The sequence below is a fragment of the Trichosurus vulpecula genome, chromosome 4 (genome assembly GCF_011100635.1).
Source record: "Trichosurus vulpecula isolate mTriVul1 chromosome 4, mTriVul1.pri, whole genome shotgun sequence".
NCBI lineage: Eukaryota > Metazoa > Chordata > Mammalia > Diprotodontia > Phalangeridae > Trichosurus > Trichosurus vulpecula.
The window spans coordinates 12,803,441-12,822,896 of NC_050576.1; the positions used below are offsets into that span (position 1 = coordinate 12,803,441).

The window sequence follows — 19,456 nt, forward strand, 5'->3', positions numbered from 1 at the left end:
CTGACTCAGTTAGCTTTGTGGGAGTTTTTTTTGTCAGAACATATCACTGGATACTCTAATAAGGAACCAAAATGTCAGAGGGATATCTGGAACTAAGCTTTATATCTTAATAAGATCTTGTGTTTATCAGCACTCTAAGGTTCGTAAAGGGCTTTGTGAATGTTATCTCATTTGATGATCCTTACCACAAAGCAGGGAGATAGATGACATCATTGTCCCTATTCTACACATGGGGAAACTAAGACAGATGAGAGGTTAAATGACATGCCTGGGGTCACACCCTTAGAAAGTGTCTGAGGCCATATATGAACTCAGACCTTCTGGATTCCAGGTAAGACGTTCTATCTACTGCACACCTAGTTGTTCTAGAGACTAATCTATAATAGGCTTGCTTATCTGTATCTCCAGATGTGTGTATGTGTGTGTGTGTGTGTGTGTGTGTGTGAGTGCCAGTATATACACTGCCCAGGTGACTTTTTTTTCTAAATCAGAGGTCTGGTCATGTTGCCCCCTGCTCAATGAGCGCCACTGACTTCCTATTACCCCTGGGACCAAATATCAAGTCATATTTTTAAAATCATTTAAAATTCTTCATAATCTGATCCTTTCCTAACCCTTCAGCTGTCTTTTACTTTGCATTTTAGCAATAATAGCCCATCTGCTATTCCTCAAATTTGACACTCCACTTCCAGACTCAGTACCCTGGCACTAACTGTCCCCCAAGCCTAGGACGCTCTATCTCCTCCCCTCTGTCTCTTCTTATCTCTGGGAAGGAAGCCCTGTCACCACAGGGAAGCAGGAGTATCTTCCTTGCCCTGACTGCCCTCTTCACCTCCTGGAACCAGGACCAAGCTGTGTGAATCCTCACATAGCTTGGAAGAATTGGGCTTCACCGACTCTATTTCTCTCTCTCTCTTTCTAAATCAAAATGAATTTTATTTTTGCATTCTAAAATAGTGCCTGAGAAGATATCAGACAACTTCTTTTTAAAAATTAATTAATTTACTTTTAGATTTGTTTACAACCTTCAGTTCCTCAAATCAACTATGTTTCTCTTGGTGAGACAGAGGATCACCAAGCCTTAAGCAGGTCCCTTGCTGCTGCATCCCAAAACTCTCTGGGCCTTCCCCTCTGAACTACTCCTGGGACCTGTGGACTCCCTGCAAAATCATCCGACCTGCTGACTTAACCTAAGGCTGTCTCTGTGTTCCAATTAGAGCAGTAACCAGCTTTCTTCTTTCCTGTCTGTATCTCCAGGACTTGGCATAGTGCTTGGCACACAGTAAACACTTAAAAATGGTTTTTTATTTATTCATTCACTCACATTCAAAAATGGAAGCTCTTCTATTTGCCAAATTATCTAACCTCCCTAAAACATTTAGAAATAAGAAAATTATGATTAAAAATAGAATCACAGATTTCATAGATTTCACAAAGTCATAGATTTTAGGCTAGAAGAGGCCTTTGAGACTATCTAGTTCAATTCTCTCACTTTATGGATGAGGAAACTGAGTCTAGAAGTGACTGGCCTAGGCTCAGACAGCTAGTAAGTGTTCGAATATGGGCCTTCCTGACTCCAAGTCCTTCACTTGGGACCTCAGCAAAATTCCTCATCTGGTCAAATTCATTCCTAGAAGGAAGCCCTTCAAAACCCTCCATGCCAAGAAGACAAGCTGCCTGTCCTTGAAGACCTCCACAAAAGGGCACTGTGCATTGTGAATTTCCATTGGGAATTTTGTGAAATGAGAGGGCTGAAATGGTCAACTTTGGTTCTGGGGTCTTGCCATCTCTTAGGTACATTCCAGTTTTCAAAAAGTTCTACAATCCTACCAAGTGCTTTGGGATTTCAAGCTGGAAGGTACTTCAAAGGCCATTTAGTGCAACCCTCTCATTTTACAGATGAGGAAACCGAGCCCCATGGAGGTTGTAACTTCCCCAGGTCACCCAGGCCTTAAGACTCAGAAGTAGCATCTGAACCCTGGTCCTCATCATTTCCCTGTACCATGCTGCATTCTGGGACACTTTAGAAAGCGGAATTCAGGGTCTCTGAATCTTAGGTCCAAAGCTAGGACCCATAGGGGAAAATCCTAAATCTCAGACACAATTTCTAATATGGTCTCAAAGCCCCTGCATCTCTCAGAACCTACAAAAGAGTGACTCCCCTATCCAACTTTTCCCTTGACAACAGAAAAAACAGGCTGACCTCTGCTTGATTGTGCCTTCGGCATTCACAGGATGAACACAGCTATTCAATCACAAAGCCCAAGTGTGATAATGGAAACCAAAGATCAGCACCATGAATGAATATGCCAAAGGTGAGTTATCAAATCAATTCAGAAGCTCCTAAGTGAAAATCTCTCCATAAGCCATAATAAAAGAGCCAGGAATCAGGCACTCACTTTAAGCTATTTATACATCTAGCTTGGCAATTCTGCTCTTCCTAGCAGGTGCTATATTTCCATTAAATGCAAATACAGCAGCTTTTGTGACAGGGGAAAATGGCCTGTGATCCATCCTAGGATACGTAGCTTTGTGGTGGTGTGCCTATTTCTCTTGTAATTTGGTACCTAAACACCATGCTGATCTTTCCACTTCTCTTTAAATCACCAGAAGCAACTGGAGTTCTGTTGAAATAATTTCTGTCATATCTCATGAAATCAAACAATAAGTCAGAATCCTTATTACCTTGGGCTCTCCCACCACACAAACACTAGTTATCATTTAGGTAAAGGCCCATATGCTGGAGCTGGAAAGGGCTTTTGGAGACCATCTGGGTTGATCCAACCCCCTCATTTCACAGATAAGGAAACTGAGGCCCATAGAGGTTGTGATTTGCCCAAGATTGGTTAGAGTGATGGATTTAGAATTTGAACCCAGAGCCTCTGACCCTCAAAGGCAATTCTCCTTCCACCATTCCATACTGCTCACTCTAAAGAAAGCCACAGATTTCCAAAACTAAAGCTGCAGTCTCAGTTACATCCTCCTATTTTTAGAAGGGAGCTCTTATCCAGAGAGACAACTGCTTCTTCTTTCACAAGGATGCTAACTCCTTTTATCCCAGTCACCAGGGGGGCAGAAATGCCCATTGGGCTACCTGGTTCATTTCCGATTTTCTTGTTAACATTTCAATACCCACTTGGGTTCATCATAAACTTGCAAAATTGAATAGAAAATTGAATAGCAAATTGAATAGAAAACTCATTGCAACCATTTGCCCCAATGTTTTAAATGCGCATGTAGAAACCATTTTAAGAAAGCAAAATTATTTTAGAATGTGCCAGAGCTGGTTCAGACACTTGAAAGGTCAATATCTCCAATCAGAAGTCATTGAAAGCAGACTCATGACACGTGAACTGAAATGAACCTCAGACATTATTCCTTCATGTCACATGGGTTCTTCTATACATGTTCTGAGGAATAGAAGGGAAAATACATATAGCAAGACAGTACAAAGTGAGTCAAGTCAGTCACTCAGACCACCTAGATGGTCTTCATGCTAGCAGTAATGATGATTAGGATGGAGGCTATCAATGGATCTTGAAGCCATGTGTAGGGTGGTCTTTATGAATTGGCCTCATCCAAGGGAAACCAGGAAAAGATTTTCCAAGGACAGAGTTAGGATTCTTCCCCATCCTCCATGGGAGCTTGGACAAGTCTTTATCTATTAGCCCCTCATATGGAGACCTTGGTTCTCCGGAACATGTCAGAAAGCGATTATCCATCTCTAAAGACATTGCTAAGAGTCCTTTTCCAGCTTATTTCTTCTTTGTCATTTTTAGAAGAAAACAATGGGAACTTGACTAAATTCCTTTGGGAAATTAGAACAGAATGCTGCAAGTACACTCCTCAGGAGCTCAGCCCATTGGCAACAATGTAGGTAGCGGAAAGTCAACATTATGGGAAAATATACAGGCCAGTCATGCAAACAGGTGACTTCAGAGAATCTGGCGGGGGTTGGCGGGTATCCTGTGCTACAGAATAGGCAACAGAAGGCTTGAAATTGGGTGAGAGTGAGGGAAACATAAACATAATAATAACGTAATGAAATATTAGAGAAAGTCAAATCTTTGAGACTCTCTTGTTGATGCCTAATCAATTCTGATGAGTAAGGGCACACATACCATTTTACTTTGGTGTACTGAAATAGAAAGAGATTTTAAAAGTTTTTATAAATTAAATCTCTTTCTTTGGCTTTCTTATCTCATCCCCACTGCCACTCCAAGATGTTTTAGGTTTAATATTAAAGAAAGAAAAATTAGGAAGTGGCAAAAAAAGGACACAAGAAAAAATAGGGTGGAAAAGGTAGGAGTTTCCTTGGGCCATTAATGGCAAATACTGGTTCAAAAGCAAGTCAGGGTTTTCTTGGTGCTGTTTTAGCAAGCCCAGGAATCCAACCAAGGACATCTTTTTACCCAGTCTCTTCTCCTCCGCAACAGGTCTCTTAATGGCAGAGATGGCCCCCAATCACTGAGATCTTAAAAAACAAACCCTAAAACTCACAAACCCCTTGGGCTGAAAACTAAAATAATGTCAAAGGTGGCTAATGTTTATGTCTCAGACCAAATGGTGAGTTCCAATACCACCTCCCATACAACATACCCCACCCACCCCACACACATACCACATATCACACACATACACTCTCACATATCCTACATGCCACATATTATACATACCACAAATGTCACACTCCATACCTACACATACATGTGACCCATTACACATGTATTACATGCACCATGCATCACACCACATATCACACATACTACATACCACACACATGCACATATAACACACACTGTACACACTTACCACAATATCACGTACACCACACATCACACATGCCACAGACACAACACACATCACACCCACCCACCACACATTACATTACCGCCCCCCATCCCATCCCCAACCTGTGGAACACACAGCTACACTTCCTGCTTTATCCAAGCCTGGGGAGGGGTGCTGGAGGGTGAGGATACTCACCACTGGTGATGGAGAAAGCGCGATGTTGCCTATCGAAGCCTTCAGCTCATCAACGGTGGCTGCGCTCTTGAGGATGTCTTTAGATTGCAAAGGCTTAATTTTAATATTAAACTTCTTGTGTGATTCTTCTTCCTCTTCCGATTCACTTGAAGAATAAAAGTGCTTTCCTTTGGTAGGTAGGTCACAGTTAAAGACAACACGACCCTGTGCTGTGTGCCATGACGATGAAGGAGGATGATAATGCCGCTTACCTTGTGGAGTTATTGTCAGGATCGAGTGAGACAACACATGGACAGTGTTCTGTAAACCTTATAGCACTACATAAATTCTGCTGCTGTTGCCAGCAGACATTGCTCAGGAATGGAGGGAGAGCGGCTCTCAAAGCCAGGGAGACTCGGATTCCAGTCCCACCACAGACATATTCTGGCTGTGTGACCCTGGGCAAGTTCTTAGTCTCTCACTGCCCATACTGACTTCCTAAGATTCTAAATTTCAAAGAAGGTGGTGGCCAACAGTGGTGGAGGGAGTTTCCTCATCTGGGAATTCCCTCTATCGATGATGTCCCGGGGCCAGTCCATATTCCTATCCCACAGTGTATTCATTCCCTCTCACTGGGACACAGAAGTAAGGATGGTGGGTTTCAGGTGGCCATATGACTTCCTCCTATTCATTTAGCACTTGCTTGGTTTCGTGTTGATCACGTACAGACACAGGACGGTCTGACTGTACCAAAAGGGGAAGGGTGCTTAATGGGTACCCTGGTGGACTAGGCTGCATACTCGGTGCCCAAGTGTGCAGGAAGGGCACATAGGGGAGCTCTTCCTGACAGTTGTAAACAATCTGACGGCAGCTGTTTCTAGCAGAAGGGCCAATATTCACATAATTGTTTTTTGGTACCCTCTTTTCCTCTGTAAACTCCCTCTTTTCTATGAATAGAACAAGGCACATGTCTACTAGTGAAGTGCCAAGCTGTCCTCCCTGGCTGCTAATTCCACCGGATACCCTGTCATCAAGTCAAGTCAACAAGCATTATTAAGTGCCTACTATGTGCTGGGCACTGGGCTAAACACTGATACTTTAGAGGAAGGTAGAACTATTTTAGCAGCTTGTTAAAAACCTAGAAATCAAGGGTGGGGAACCTGTGGCCTTGAGGCTGCATGTGGCCCTCTCTGTCCTCAAGGGCAGCCCTTTGACTGAATCCAAACATCACAGAACAGATCCTTTTATTAATGGGATTTGTTCCGTGAATCAGACTTGTTCTGTGACATTTGGATTCAGTCAAAGGGCCGCCCTTGAGGACTAGAGGGCCACATGCGGCCTTAAGGCCACAGGTTCCCCATCTCTGTGTCCCCTAATTTATTGAGAGAGGACTAAAATGGGAGGGATCAGAAAGCAAGGATATAGCCGGGTTCTTCCGGTCTGATGCTGTAGCCTTCTTCATCCAGCTCAGGAGAGTTCTGCAAAATACAAACACACACCAAGTCAAAATGACACTCTGCACTGATTTCTCCTGTTTGAATCCTCTCATCTAAGGGCATTTACAAAGGTGATCACATCTCTCTTATCCTAAGCACAAGTAACCTTGCAGGAAGAGGTGAGTGGAAGTGCAAAATGTATTTACTAATAGACAGCATGTTGTCGAATTTATAAATAATGTTGAATTTGTCTAGGGAAAACGTGGGTCCGAATGTGTCCTCTGACACCTATTAGCTGGCTGAGCCTGCACAAATCACTGAACCTCCAAGCCTTCAGCTTCTATTGGTAAGAGAGAAATAATGCCCCCTGGAATGCCTGTCTCCCAGGGCTTTTGTGAGGCTCCAATGAGTCAATCCAAGACTTAGCTCAAGAACCACTGGCTCTAGGAAGCCTTTACTGAGCATCCTTGCTATCTGTTTCTTCCCAAAATTACCTCATTATATTCCATATGGATTTTGAATACATCTGTATGTGTACATGGGTAGCTACGTGGTGCAGTGGATAGAGCACTGGGCCTGGAGGCAGGGATACCTGAGTTCAAAGCTGGCCTCAGACCTACTAGCTGGGTGACTGGGGAAATCACTTAACCGCTGCCTGCCTCAGTTTCCCCAGCTGTAAAGTGAGCTGGAAAGGGAAATGGGAAGCCACTCCAGTATCTTTGTCAAGAAATCCCCAAATGGGGTCACAAAGAGTTGGACACAACTGAAACAACTGAACAACAACAACACATATGTGTATATACACACACATCTATAAGGCTTGGGTTTGGGAAGGCAGAGTCATATGCACTGTTAGGCTTTCCATCTCTGATGCGATTGGCCTTTTTTTCCACTGTGCCAACCCTACTGCAAGGTAAGTGTGTAAGGTCCTTTGTTCAACATGTCAGGGTGGGGATTCTTGGTCTGGTACAAACTGGGCTAGATGGCTGCTGAGGTCCTGATGAGCTCTGAAATCCTTTGCTTATGCAAGTCTCCCGGGATAGTGGAGAGTCTGAGCAAATACGTGAATGCCACAGAATTTTAAAGCTGGCAGAGACCCTAGCGCTCATCTAATCCCCATTTTCAGATGAAGAAGCTGAGGCTTCCTACGAAAACTAGCTAGTGACAGAATTGAGACTAGAACCTAGGTCTTCTGACTCCCAGGGATTATTTTGAAGCTAGCATGGAAGTTCCTTCACATTTTTAAAAGGAAAGTTGGGGAACAAATTGAGAATAGCACTGGTCAAGATGGGTCAAAGCAAGACACGCGCTGACCTCCTCCCCCACCCCACCCCAATAAGTACTGTCTAGTCACCTTTCAGAGGCAAGTGTAAAGGCAATTCTGAACTTGACTGATCTGCTCATCGGGTATACAGGTACCAAGTAGTGGAAGAGGAGGAGGAAGAGGAGGGGGGAAAAGGAGGAGGGAATAAAGAAGGAGGGAGGAGGAGGGGAAGAGGAAGAAGGATAAGGGAGGAGGAAGGAGGAAGGAGAGGGAAGGAGAGGGAAGGAGAGGGAAGGGAAGGAGAGGAAGGAGGAGAGGGGAGGGAGAAGGAGGGGGAGGAGAGAGAAGGAGGAGGGAGAGGGAGAGAGAAGGAGAAAGGGAAGAGGAAGGAGGGGGAGAAGAACTGAAAATTTCTTGGCTTTCATTCTTTGCCAATAATTTTGCCAATTCTTTGCCACCGTGACAAAGGACATGATGAAGACCATGTGGTTTAATCCTTTACCTGGCAGCACTATGTTGTCAATCTTCAGTTCACCACTTTCCTACAATTATTTCTGAGCTTTTCAATATTGATGCTATAATTTATTGAGAATAAAAATCTCCTTCTTATTACCTAGGGTAATTGGTGTTTAATGCATAATTGGAGCAGGAGAGTTCTACGGGACCTGATTAGCATTTGGGACTAAATGCATTTTAGAGAAAAATTGTGTTCCATCTGGGCATTTTGCTGGTTCCAAAGAATAAGAGAAGACCATAGGGGTTGTTTTGGTTAGGGAGAAGAATACACACAGAGCTCGTGAGCAATTCAGGCCAATAGTATCATAGATTTAGTCCTACCTGGAAAGAACTTTAGAGGGTCATCTAGTCCAAGCTAATAATAATAATAATATAAGGAAACTGAGGCACAGATAAGTGCTATGACTTGCCCAAGGTCACATAGAAAGCCAATATCTAAAGCCAGCATTCTGACCCATGTCCTATGTTCTTTGCACCATTTCTCATCTTAGTTCATGTCCTTACTCTTGCCTCATTGACATACTGGTAATGAGAGGAATAACAAAGTATATTCTTGGTGAAACAAAGCCAAGGTGAAAGCTGTGTGCCCTCTGTATGCCAATATCACTCTAATGCTGTTGACTGTTGAGTAGAACTGAGCACAAAGTGGTTCCATATTAGAACCAAGGAGATTCAGTCACTTTGGTACATTGTAGGCATTTAATAAATGTTTAGTGAGTCTAAAATAAAATAAAAAATATAAATGTTTACTGACTATTGGACATAGTCTGAGAAAGGAGGCTTGAGAGCAAAAGGTGGTCAATTCCATTGATCGGGTTTAGTACATGCCTATTGAGCACCTACTTTGTAATAATGTTAATAGCTAGTATTGATATAGAACTTCATATGTGCCAGGCTTTATGCTAAGCACCTTATAGAGATTATCTTATTTGAGCTTCACAATCACCCTGAGATGTAGGCACTCTTACTATCTTCATTTTATAGATAAGGAAATGGAAGCAGAGGTGAAGTGACTTGCCCAGAGTCACGTGGCTTTGAACTCAGGCTTGGAGTTCTGTCCATAGCTGCAAAGAACCATATAAGGGCTAGAAAGGCAAAACCAAAAAATGGAGTCTGCAGCTAAGGAGCCCATGCTATACTAGGGATGACACAACACAAACACAGAGAAAGAAATTCAAAGTATATATGTGGTAGTAAAATGTCATTTCAATAAGGAAAGCACTCTACATCAAGGAAGGGCATCTAGCCACAACACAGAAGGAGGGAGGGGAGAGCATCCAGGAAGGTGTCAGGAAGTGAGGCTTGAGGTGACTGAGAAGAGACAAAGGGCACTTGGGAGGCAAAAGAGCAGGAAGGATCCATGTGGAATGAGCTCGAATCCATTTGGAAGTCACATGGACCTTTTTCAGGAAAAGGCAAAGTTGAGACAGGACAAGAAATAATGTGATAACTACAAGCTTATGATTAAGAAATGCCTGTTAGAAAGCACATATTGTCCAAGGGAGATGACCCGTGGAAAGGACTTAATGGTCTCTAAGGTCCTTCTGAGCTTGATGCGTCTTTGTTTCTAAGGACACATAACCTCAAAAGTGCATCTCATTAGAAGGGGAAAATAAAGCCAACACTGGTTCCTTTATGTTTCACTTAAATGAACATTTATTAAGTGACTTTGATGGACAAGGCCCTTTGCTAGGCATGGGAGAAACAAAGATACATATGGTATAATTCCTACTCTGAAGGAGCCTGTCATTTAAGGCTATTTAATGAGAAGTAGAGCATGACTGTGGTAACTGCCATGCACCCCACTCTAAACCACAGCATTAAGAAGCACAGGATTAAGGGAGGCTTCACACCACTTCCATCAGGATTCAATCTGATTCTGCAAGAGATGAATATGTAAGAGGGTAGAGTAAAAAGTTTTTCTTTCTTTCCTTCTTTCTTTCTTTCTTTCTTTCTTTCTTTCTTTCTTTCTTTCTTTCTTTCTTTCCTTCCTTCTTTCTTTCCTCCTTCTTCTTCCTTCCTTCCTTCCTCTTCCTCTCCTCCTCCTCCTCCTCCTCCTCCTCCTCCTCCTCCTCCTCCTCCTCCTTCTTCTTCTTCTTCTTCTTCTTCTCTCTCCTTCTTCTTCTTCTTCTTCTTCTTCTTCTTCTTCTTCTTCTTCTTCTTCTTCTCTCTCTCTCTCTCTCTCCTCTCTCTCTCTCTCTCTCTCTCTCTCCTCCCTCTATCTCTCTCTTCTCTCTCTTCCCCCTTCTATGTTGTGGATAGAAGTTTAGCTTTGGATTTAGGAAGACCTGAATTCAAGTTTTGCTTTTGAAACATCCTGGCTCTGTGACCCTAGGCAATTTTTTGTGCCCAAGGCAACTCTCTAAGTCTATAAATGAAGAGGAGCTGTTGCTATGCATTAGTAGATGCATATTTCCACTCTAGTAGCTCTCCATACCCATGAACTCATAGGTCTTTCACTCTCTTCATGGTTTTCTATGGCCAAAAATATCACATCCCTTGAATCTAAGATGGTGGCAAACCAGTTTTAGCTAAGCTGGTCCCCACAGCCATCGTACCGTCCATTCCTAGCCTCCTCCATTGGCATGATTTTCAAGAACAGGAGACTTCCACATGCCAAGTGTCAGAGTAGAAGCATACTATTGCATCTAGGTCCAAGCTTTGGCCATGCCATTCCCTGAGCATCTGGTGTATCCATCTCCTCCCCAGCTGACATACGATCCCATATGTACCTGCCTCTAGCACCCCTTCCCCTTTTCTCGTTCCAGAACTACAATTGAATCAACTCTGTCATTGCTTTTGGAAAGGATCCCTCTATCTATTCCCCTATGGCTATAACTTTCCAAACCAAAATGCACCTCCCTGGCCACCATTTCTCTTTATGTATTTTCTCTCTCAATTAGAATGTAAACTCATTAAGGGCAGGGACTTTTTGCATTTATATCCCTAGCACTTAGCACAGTGCTTGACACATGGCAGCTTTTAAAAAAAATTCATTCATTTTGTTGAATGAAATTTGTGACTGTTTACCTGATACATCCTATAGAATCCTTATGTGACATGGGAACTGGATTGACCTGGTCAGGGCAATATGAGAGCCCTGATCCAAACCACAATAGGGATGAGGGAATGAACAGACTGACTGGTGTGTAAGCATTCAAGGGCAGAGTGAGGCCACAGTACCAGGGCTTTACTCTCATGAGTCAGCTCAAACTGTGCCACCTCCACAAAACAAGCTCTGATTGAGACATTTTGGAGGAAATCAGATGAGATGAGAATGTGATATAATCTTGTAGACTATAATCATGGAAAACCCCAGGTTCAAATCCTGCCATTTCTTTACCTGGGTGACTTCCCTCAATTTCCCCATCAATAAAATGAGGGTGCTAGATGACCTCCAAGATCTCGTCCTATTTCAGAGCTAGGATACGATGGTTTCACTCTCAGCTCTAGTCATTACTTTCCAGAACAGAACCCTGAGAACCCTGGACTGGGCGTCAGGAGGGGTGAGGGTTCAAACCCTGCCAGTTGTGTGGCCATTGGCAAAACATTTCCCTTCATTTGGCTCATCTATAAGATGGGGATGAGATGATCTGCAACCAGCTACCTCCTAGGGTTGTTGTAAAGATCAAATGAGATAAAGCAAAGTATTTTGTAACTCTTAAAGTTCTATACAAAAGTCACAAAAAGTCTTATTGTCTGTCTGACCTGAGAAAAGTCACTCACCCTCTCTGAGTTCTAGCCCACAATCTCTTTTAGGAGACCCAGAAAAAAGAGGTGAACAGTAAAGCTTGAACCTTTTGTGAACCTGTAGTTTGGTTGGCGTGGTCAGCTCTAAAGGCATATGGGTAAGAGAATCAGACATGGACATGACTTGACAGTCTGCAAAGCACTTTTCATAGAGTCTGTACACCAACATCTCAACAACCTTGTGACATGGGCCCTTTTACAGTTGAGGAAGCTAAGGTTCTGACATTTGCCCAAGTGACTTACCCAAGGGTTATACAGCAAGTTATCAGTCATGGTTGGATTTAAAGCCAGGTTCAGGACTCCATCCACTATACCAAGTTGACACTCCTCAGGCATGAGATGGTTTATAACAGTCATCAGTGGACAGCTAAGTAGGGGAGACAGTACTGCCCTTGGAGGTGGGCTAACCTGGGTTCAAATCCCCCCTCAGACACCTATTAGACGTGTGACCCTGGACAACTCACTAAACTTCTCAGAGTCTCAGTTTCCTCATCTGTAAATGGAGGGAGTAGACTTGGTGGCCTCCAAGATCCCTTGTGACTAAATGTCTGATTCTCTGAACTCCAGAACTGGTGGCTTCATTTGTTTACTTGACGCCTTGAAAGTTTCAAAGCATCACATATTCCAAATGGGAAATAGCCCTCAGCTGTCTTCTCTGCAAAAAGATGGGAGTTGGACCAACTGATGCCTCCTGAGCCCTTCCACATGTCTCCCTTTATGCTAACAAGTCCTGTGCATCTCCCATTTTGAAAATGAGAAAGTAGAGCCCTGGAAATGTGAAGTGACTTCTCTTTAGTCACCCAGTTGGTTATTAGTGGAGTCAGGCCTAAACTCCAATTCTCCCAGGCCCTAGATAATGGGGCCTCCCATGTGCCAGCAGACCAGGCCAGCCTCCTCCAAGTGGGACAGATAGTATTTCATTAATACCTGAGCCCAAATGCCAGCATACAAAAGCTGCTCTCCTGGGCAATCTCTCTGTAACAAGATAACGAACCTTTGGATACTCACATATCTTTCCCAGTCAATCTCTGCATAAAATCCATTCGGGGCGCCATTGCTTTTCTTCTGTAATAAATAGGGAAAATGGTGTTAGAAAAGATGGATGTGAATGGAAAATGGCAACAAACAACACAAGTTTCCTCTGCAGTTGGCACGAGTTATCAAAAGCTAGCATGGGAAAGACAGATTCAGGTGACGTTGACCAAGGAATCATGTGGTACTCAATGGTGAGGTCAGCTGACCATGACAATGAATAAAGGGATGCTAACAATGGTGGACTTTTTTTTTTAAATGCTCCATTCTCAAAAGGTCTGGGCTATTCTAACAACATGAGGGCTACTCAGAGACTTCTGCAATTTTGATTCAAGTGTGGTCAGATGAACAGCTCCTAGAAATGGAATCTAACATTCTAAATATAACACAAACACCTATTTATTTTTCAAAACAGGGGCTCTGACCCAAGTTTTCAACTTGTTTGGCAGTGAGTTATCAATTAGTTTTGATCTTTTGACCTTTGCACTATTGATTTGAACCTTTGTCAAAGAGCAGGAGAAAAAATATTAATAATAATAACTAACACTTATTATCCAATACTTTTGAGCTCTTTCCAATACATTGGCTCAAGCCATCCCATCCTGTTGCTTATTAGTAGCTCTGGTACAGGTTTGGTGGTGGAAGACAATAAAATGAAGGATTAACTCTGTCTTTTTACTCTGCAGGTGTCCTTTTCCTTCATTAAGGTACATAGGATCTAAAGCTGGCCATGTGGCAACTTCACTATGACTGGGAAAGTCTTGGGAATTTCTTTCTGGTCCTCTCAGGGTATCCCTTACAGAGAAAAAAGAATCACTGGGACATGATGGTGAAGGTATCAAAATGGAAATAGTAAAACTCCCCTATTTCCCATGAGAGCATTGCACAGGCACAAAAGGAGAAGGATATCCAACAATGGAACTACATTCTTGGGCACAGAGCAAGGGCAGGCCACCCGAGCCAAGCTGGGAAGTGTGAGAACCAAGGTTTGAGGATCAGCCATTGTACTATGCACTCATTAAACAAGGGAAACTCAACCTCTTGGGGACAGCAAAATGTGCAGCTGACACAGAGCCTGACAGATGGATGGATGGCAGAAAGGGCCTTCATGCCTGTCTAGGGGACCATTGCTTAGCCCCAAAGAGAAGCAGTCATCTCCAGCCACTACCATAGCCAAGAGGGTTCCTGGGTAGATATAGAACCTAATGGGCTGAGAGGTCATTGGATTAAAGGATTGTAGAATGAGCAGAGCTGGAAGGGAACTTAGAGGCCAATCTCCATAATTTACAGATGAGGAAAGTGAGGTTGAATGAGTTGTCTAAGGACCCACAGGAAGTAAGTGGAAGAGATGGGATTCCAGGCCAGCTTCTTTCAATCAATGACATCATGATCTGCCAGAGTTGGTGAAACTCAGACACCTTATATAACTAATGGGATGTTTAAATTATTGTTTATAATCATGGGAAATAAAGTAAAATATTCTCAGTTGGAAAAATTCGGAAAATCCATATTTGGCTCCCGAGAACTTTTGGCCGGACTCATGGTTCCACCCTTGAGAGAATGACTGTGCCAGGCGAGTGTCAGCCCAGTGCCTTTCTATGTAGTGGCTGGAGAGTTTCTGAGTGTGTACAATTCTCTGAGAACCAAAGATCAGGCTTGCCAGTGAGACTCAGGGCTATTAGGAAGAGTTTGCTTCCAGGATAATCCTGTCTCCTTCCCAAATCCAACTTTGCTCCCATTTTGGGGTCATGGTAAACAATAAATTCTCCTTTCTGCTCACAAGCCCAGAGACTTATCGGCAGCCATAGATCTTGATTTGGTCAGATCTGGGCTAAGTGAAACATTTCACAGTTTCCATGGAAACCAACAAGGAGGTTGAGAAACAAAACCCAGTAAGAGGAAAGGGTTTGGGGTAAAAATAGGTCTAATTAAAAACAAACATGAAACACAAACAACAAGCCAGGAAAAATTAAGTTATGCAAACATGTGTTCACTACACACACATGTACACACACACACACACACACACACACACACACACACGCACGTACACACAACTGGCCTTGCTGGAGGAATCGGCAATGTTTGTTTTCATTAATTTTGGTGAATTCCTATAAAATTTTTTGGTCTGTAGTAAGAAAAAATAGCCAGCCAGGGATGTCCCTGCTGCCTGGGTAGAGCCCTATTCCAAGGTTAAAATCCAAGAAAATAAATCTCTTGGTTTGGCTCCCTCTGCACGCTGTAGGTGAAGGAAGCCACCGAGGAAAAAATTTAGTATATTGGTTTCAAAGGTGGTTCTTGTGGAATTAGGGGAAGGAATAATTGGAATGAAAGGAGGATAAAGGAAGAAGAATGGTGGTAGGAAACTCTTCCAGTGCCATGTTCACAGGGAAAGAAGCTTTTTTCCCAGGGAGCTTGAAAATGGCCAAATGGAGAAGTCTAACACAAATTTCAGCTTTTTAAAAGGTCCTTCACATAGTCCTTCCAAAATACCCAGGCCCAGCAGGAGATGTCTTCTGTGCTTCCCGTGGAGAGCTCAGAGTTTATGGAGTTTTATCTCGGGATCTCAAAGCACTTTCCAAGCTTGATCATTCCTCCCATTGGGTTGGAATTCTACTCAAACGAGCTGAATAGGAATCCTACAAAGCTTCACTAAAGAATTGAGGACAACATTTTTGTCCTCAGTTGCAGGAAAGCCCACTATTTTTCTTAGCCTAACACCAACAATGACAAAAACGGCCAGTGTTCATGATGCTTTACAATTTGCAAAGTATCTTACGCGTGTCATCTCAAAGTTCACGACTACTTTGAGAGATAGGTGCTACTATTATCACCATTTTACGGATGAGGAAACTGAGACTGAGAGAGTGGAACTGACTTGCCCAGCACTGCACAGCTAGGAAGTGGCTAAGGCTGGATTTGAACTTGGGTCTTTGGGATTCCAAGTCCAGCTCTCTTCCTACCATACCACTCAGCTGGTTCGGGTTACACTGATGGGGCCTTCAGAATCAAGTTAACTCTGACTTCCTTTTGCAGGGTATTATTTCTATCATTGCTAAAGGTTTGCTTCCGTGCACCTGATTCAAGTTGTTTTTATCATCCTCCATCCAGAGCACTCCATCGAGCCCAAAATGCTCATGCTTAACCCTCAGAAAATGTAAAGGCATTTTGAGAGACACAGAGGGGATGGGCATGGCAGAGGCTAGGAGTTGACCCTTTGTTGGTTTTTCAATGGCCAATGTGAACACATCTAAGAAAGACTCCCAGGGAGTGGAATGGATATTTTCATGACTTTCCCAGCCTCGATTTTTACTCACTGTTTCTACAACCCCTTGGAAACTTGAGACTAAAATCTGATTCCTTACCGATACTTTTTTTCCTCCTTCGCGTGCGTACTCTGCTTTGCTATTGTAGGGTGGTTCGTGTGGGCTGGGATGCTGGAATCGATTGGTTTGACGTAGAAAAAAGTTGTTAAAATATCTGCTTGTTCTTTCAGACACATATTAAGAATTACATGGAGTTGGCAAACATGGTATAGAAGGAAAAACAAAAGAGCTAGGTCGAATGTTAGGGCCTGCCCATCTCGGCAGGGCTCCCTGCAGCCAGAAGGGGACCTGGGGGCCGTAACAAGGCTCTATTCAGCAGACATGCAGTGGGGGAGGAAGGAAGAGGAGGAGGAGAAGAGGGAGGAGGAGGGAGAGGGGGAGGAGGAGGAAGAGGGAGGAGGAGGGAGAGGAGGAGGAGGGAGAGGGGGAGGAGGGGAGGAGGGGTGGGGGAGGGGGGAGGGGGAGGAGGAGAAGAAAGGGGAGGGAGAGGAGGAAGGGGAGGAAGGGGAGGAAGAGGAGGGGAGGAGGAGGAAGAACAGGAGGGGGAGGAGGGGAGGAGGAGATGCATCCGCTTTTCAGGGAAGATCTGATTTTTAATCTACTCAGCATTTAACTGACAAACAGACACAAAGGCACACCAGAAAAGACAATTTTATCCAACATGACATTTCTCTGATAAGGGGAAGAGCTCCTGACTGGTAGCCTTGAAATGGACTCACGCCTACCCTCTTCCCCTCACTCCTATCTCCATTCTGACTGCTGACAGACCAGCAGCTGTAGGGATGGGACCCAGCAATTTGAACTCTGTTTAGGATAGGCAAATCTGATCTCTCTCTAGCAGAGGTGTGATCCTTCTCTTGTTAGTCTTGGGGGCAGCTGGAAATAGGAACCACCAAGAAAAAGGACATTTGGTCCTGTTCTTAGCAGACTTGGTCTTTGAGTTGGAGAAGGAGGCCACCAAGACAGATGGTAGTGACAGCTGTAGGTATAGTCACCAGTTGACAACAAGCCAAGCAGAGCCCCGGTCATTCATGCAGTCTGACACCACGGAGACTCTCTAGGGACTCAGCTTCTACAGCATTCAGGCCAGAAATGAGCTTTCCTTTATGTCTTGGTCTGGTGGGGAGGGGGTTTCTGAGTCAAGACACAGGGATTCACTGTGATAACCCTACCAAGAAATAAGTGTACCCCTCCACATATACACCTCTATATACAGACCCTAGAGATCTGACTAGAAGTATCTCTTAGAAAAAGACAGCTCTCCACACCCTGAATCCCTCTTCCGATGCCTTAATGTTCTATGGAAACGAGCCTGTGTTTCTGAGCAGAGTGCAAACTATGGCAGATTCTTGCAAGCTCAAAAAGCCTACAGCATGAGGCTGGTAACTGACTGGATGCCTTTCATCCGTGGACTGTCCATGCTATACTTGAGGAGGTTGAGGACAAGGTGCACCACTGGGTGATGCATTTTTTTCAGATACATCTAAGCTATCAAATAAAGGAAGAGGTCATGGTTCCCCCACTGATAAGATCACATCTTCCTAAATTAATGAAATAAAGTGTTACTAACCTAAGATAGAATCTAGCCCAGAAACACACCAGCTTCTATTATCTCCAAGAATCACTATGTTGAACCCTAATTCCTTGTTCCAACCTTCTATGGCAGCCACGTAGTGGCTAAATCAGGCTTGTGAACTGATGTGGCTACCTGAACTTGAATCTTGAAAGAAATAAGTCTGAGCTTAATAGAAATTAGGCTAATCCCAATAACAGCTAAATATAGAATAAACAACTTTGGTTTGGTACTCATTCAACTTTGACAAAATACTAGCTACATGCTGACTCCTGAATCCTTATGGTGATGGACAAAGGGCGAAGGTGTATATGTGTAGGTATGGGATTGGGGTGGGGACAAGGGAGGGGAAGAACTGATGAGCGTTTTGGCCAATGATTTTTGCTAAGTGATCATTCCTAAAAGTAGAACTCAGTTTTGTCCTATTTCTAGGAGAAACCTTGTGAATCCAAACTTCTCCCATGCTCAGATAAGTCAGTCAATAAACATTTATTGAGTGCCTACTATGTGCTAGGCACTGTGTTAAGTACTGTGGATTCAAGGAAAAGCAAAAGGCAGTCTCTACGATACTCTAGGAGCTCACAGTCTATGTATTCAAGAAAACAAATGTTGGTCTTAATTGAAGTCGAATTAACTTTCCTCTCCATTGAGAATCCAGACTCACTTTTCTTAAACAGCCAGTAAATTACTTATAAGCCTCATTAGAATATGAGCTCCTTGAAGACAGGTGCTGTTTTCACTTTTATTTGCATTTTCAGTGCTTAACACAGTGCCTGGCACACAGTAATTGCTTAATAAATGCTTGTCCACTGATTTCTAACAAACCACTCCTGAGCCCTGAACCCTTGTGCTTGAGGGACCTAGAAGGGAATAATGACCTAAAAGTGATCCAGTCTTACAGTTGCTGATGGCTTGCATGCCACAACCTACCTTGGGGATAGAAATCTCTCCCCATTTCAGTTCAGACTAGCAGTCCCTCAAAGAGAAGAGTATGCCTAGGAATCACCTGGTTCTGAAATATAAGGAGTACAGCACTTCAGAGCAGAGGAAAAAGGGCCAAGCTGGGAGAAGCAAGAGAAAGCAACCAGGCCTGGAAGCAGCAGGGAAAGAAAGCCAAAGAAAATGAAACGAGAGCCTTGCAAAGGACAGAATGCAGGGGAGGCGAGAGGACGCACGAAACCCCAGACAGAGAAACAGGGAGGAGACACAGAGAGAGAGGAGGCGAGTACCTGAAATAGAGTTAAGGAGAAGGCTCTGAGCCAGAAGCAAGGACTGAGGAGAAGTTGGGTCTTCTGGGCCTTTTTTTTCCCCTGCTGAATAGAGCCTTGATTACAGGGTTACCCAATGTCGAGGAGCTGCAATTTTGTTTCTTAACAGTTCAAGGCAAGACGAACACGGATGCAAAGGGCTAAGTATCTTACGTCATGTGGTAGGGGAAAATTCCTGCCGAAGCTGCGATCAACCCCTTGATGCGGGCACAATTTTAGAAAAAGAGCCTTTACAACGTTTCAACATTTTTGAAACCTTCTGGCTCATTTTTAGCTCCCACTCTGAAATAACACTCCGCCTGATGTGGGTCCACTTTAGAACAGCT

At 43.6% G+C, this 19,456-nt stretch overlaps 1 protein-coding gene across 1 annotated transcript in view; it reads right to left on the minus strand.

Moving 5' to 3' along the window:
* SGIP1 (SH3GL interacting endocytic adaptor 1) overlaps nt 1-19,456 on the minus strand; it is a 225,944-nt gene that overhangs the window by 106,237 nt on the left and 100,251 nt on the right. Inside the window, exons 4-8 of the mRNA XM_036756154.1 lie at nt 19,092-19,175; nt 16,329-16,400; nt 12,940-12,996; nt 6,389-6,443; nt 4,987-5,162 (exon numbers count right to left, since the gene is read on the minus strand). Of these exons, the coding sequence (XP_036612049.1) occupies nt 4,987-5,162; nt 6,389-6,443; nt 12,940-12,996; nt 16,329-16,400; nt 19,092-19,175 (444 nt within the window). The remainder of the gene's footprint in view (nt 1-4,986; nt 5,163-6,388; nt 6,444-12,939; nt 12,997-16,328; nt 16,401-19,091; nt 19,176-19,456) is intronic.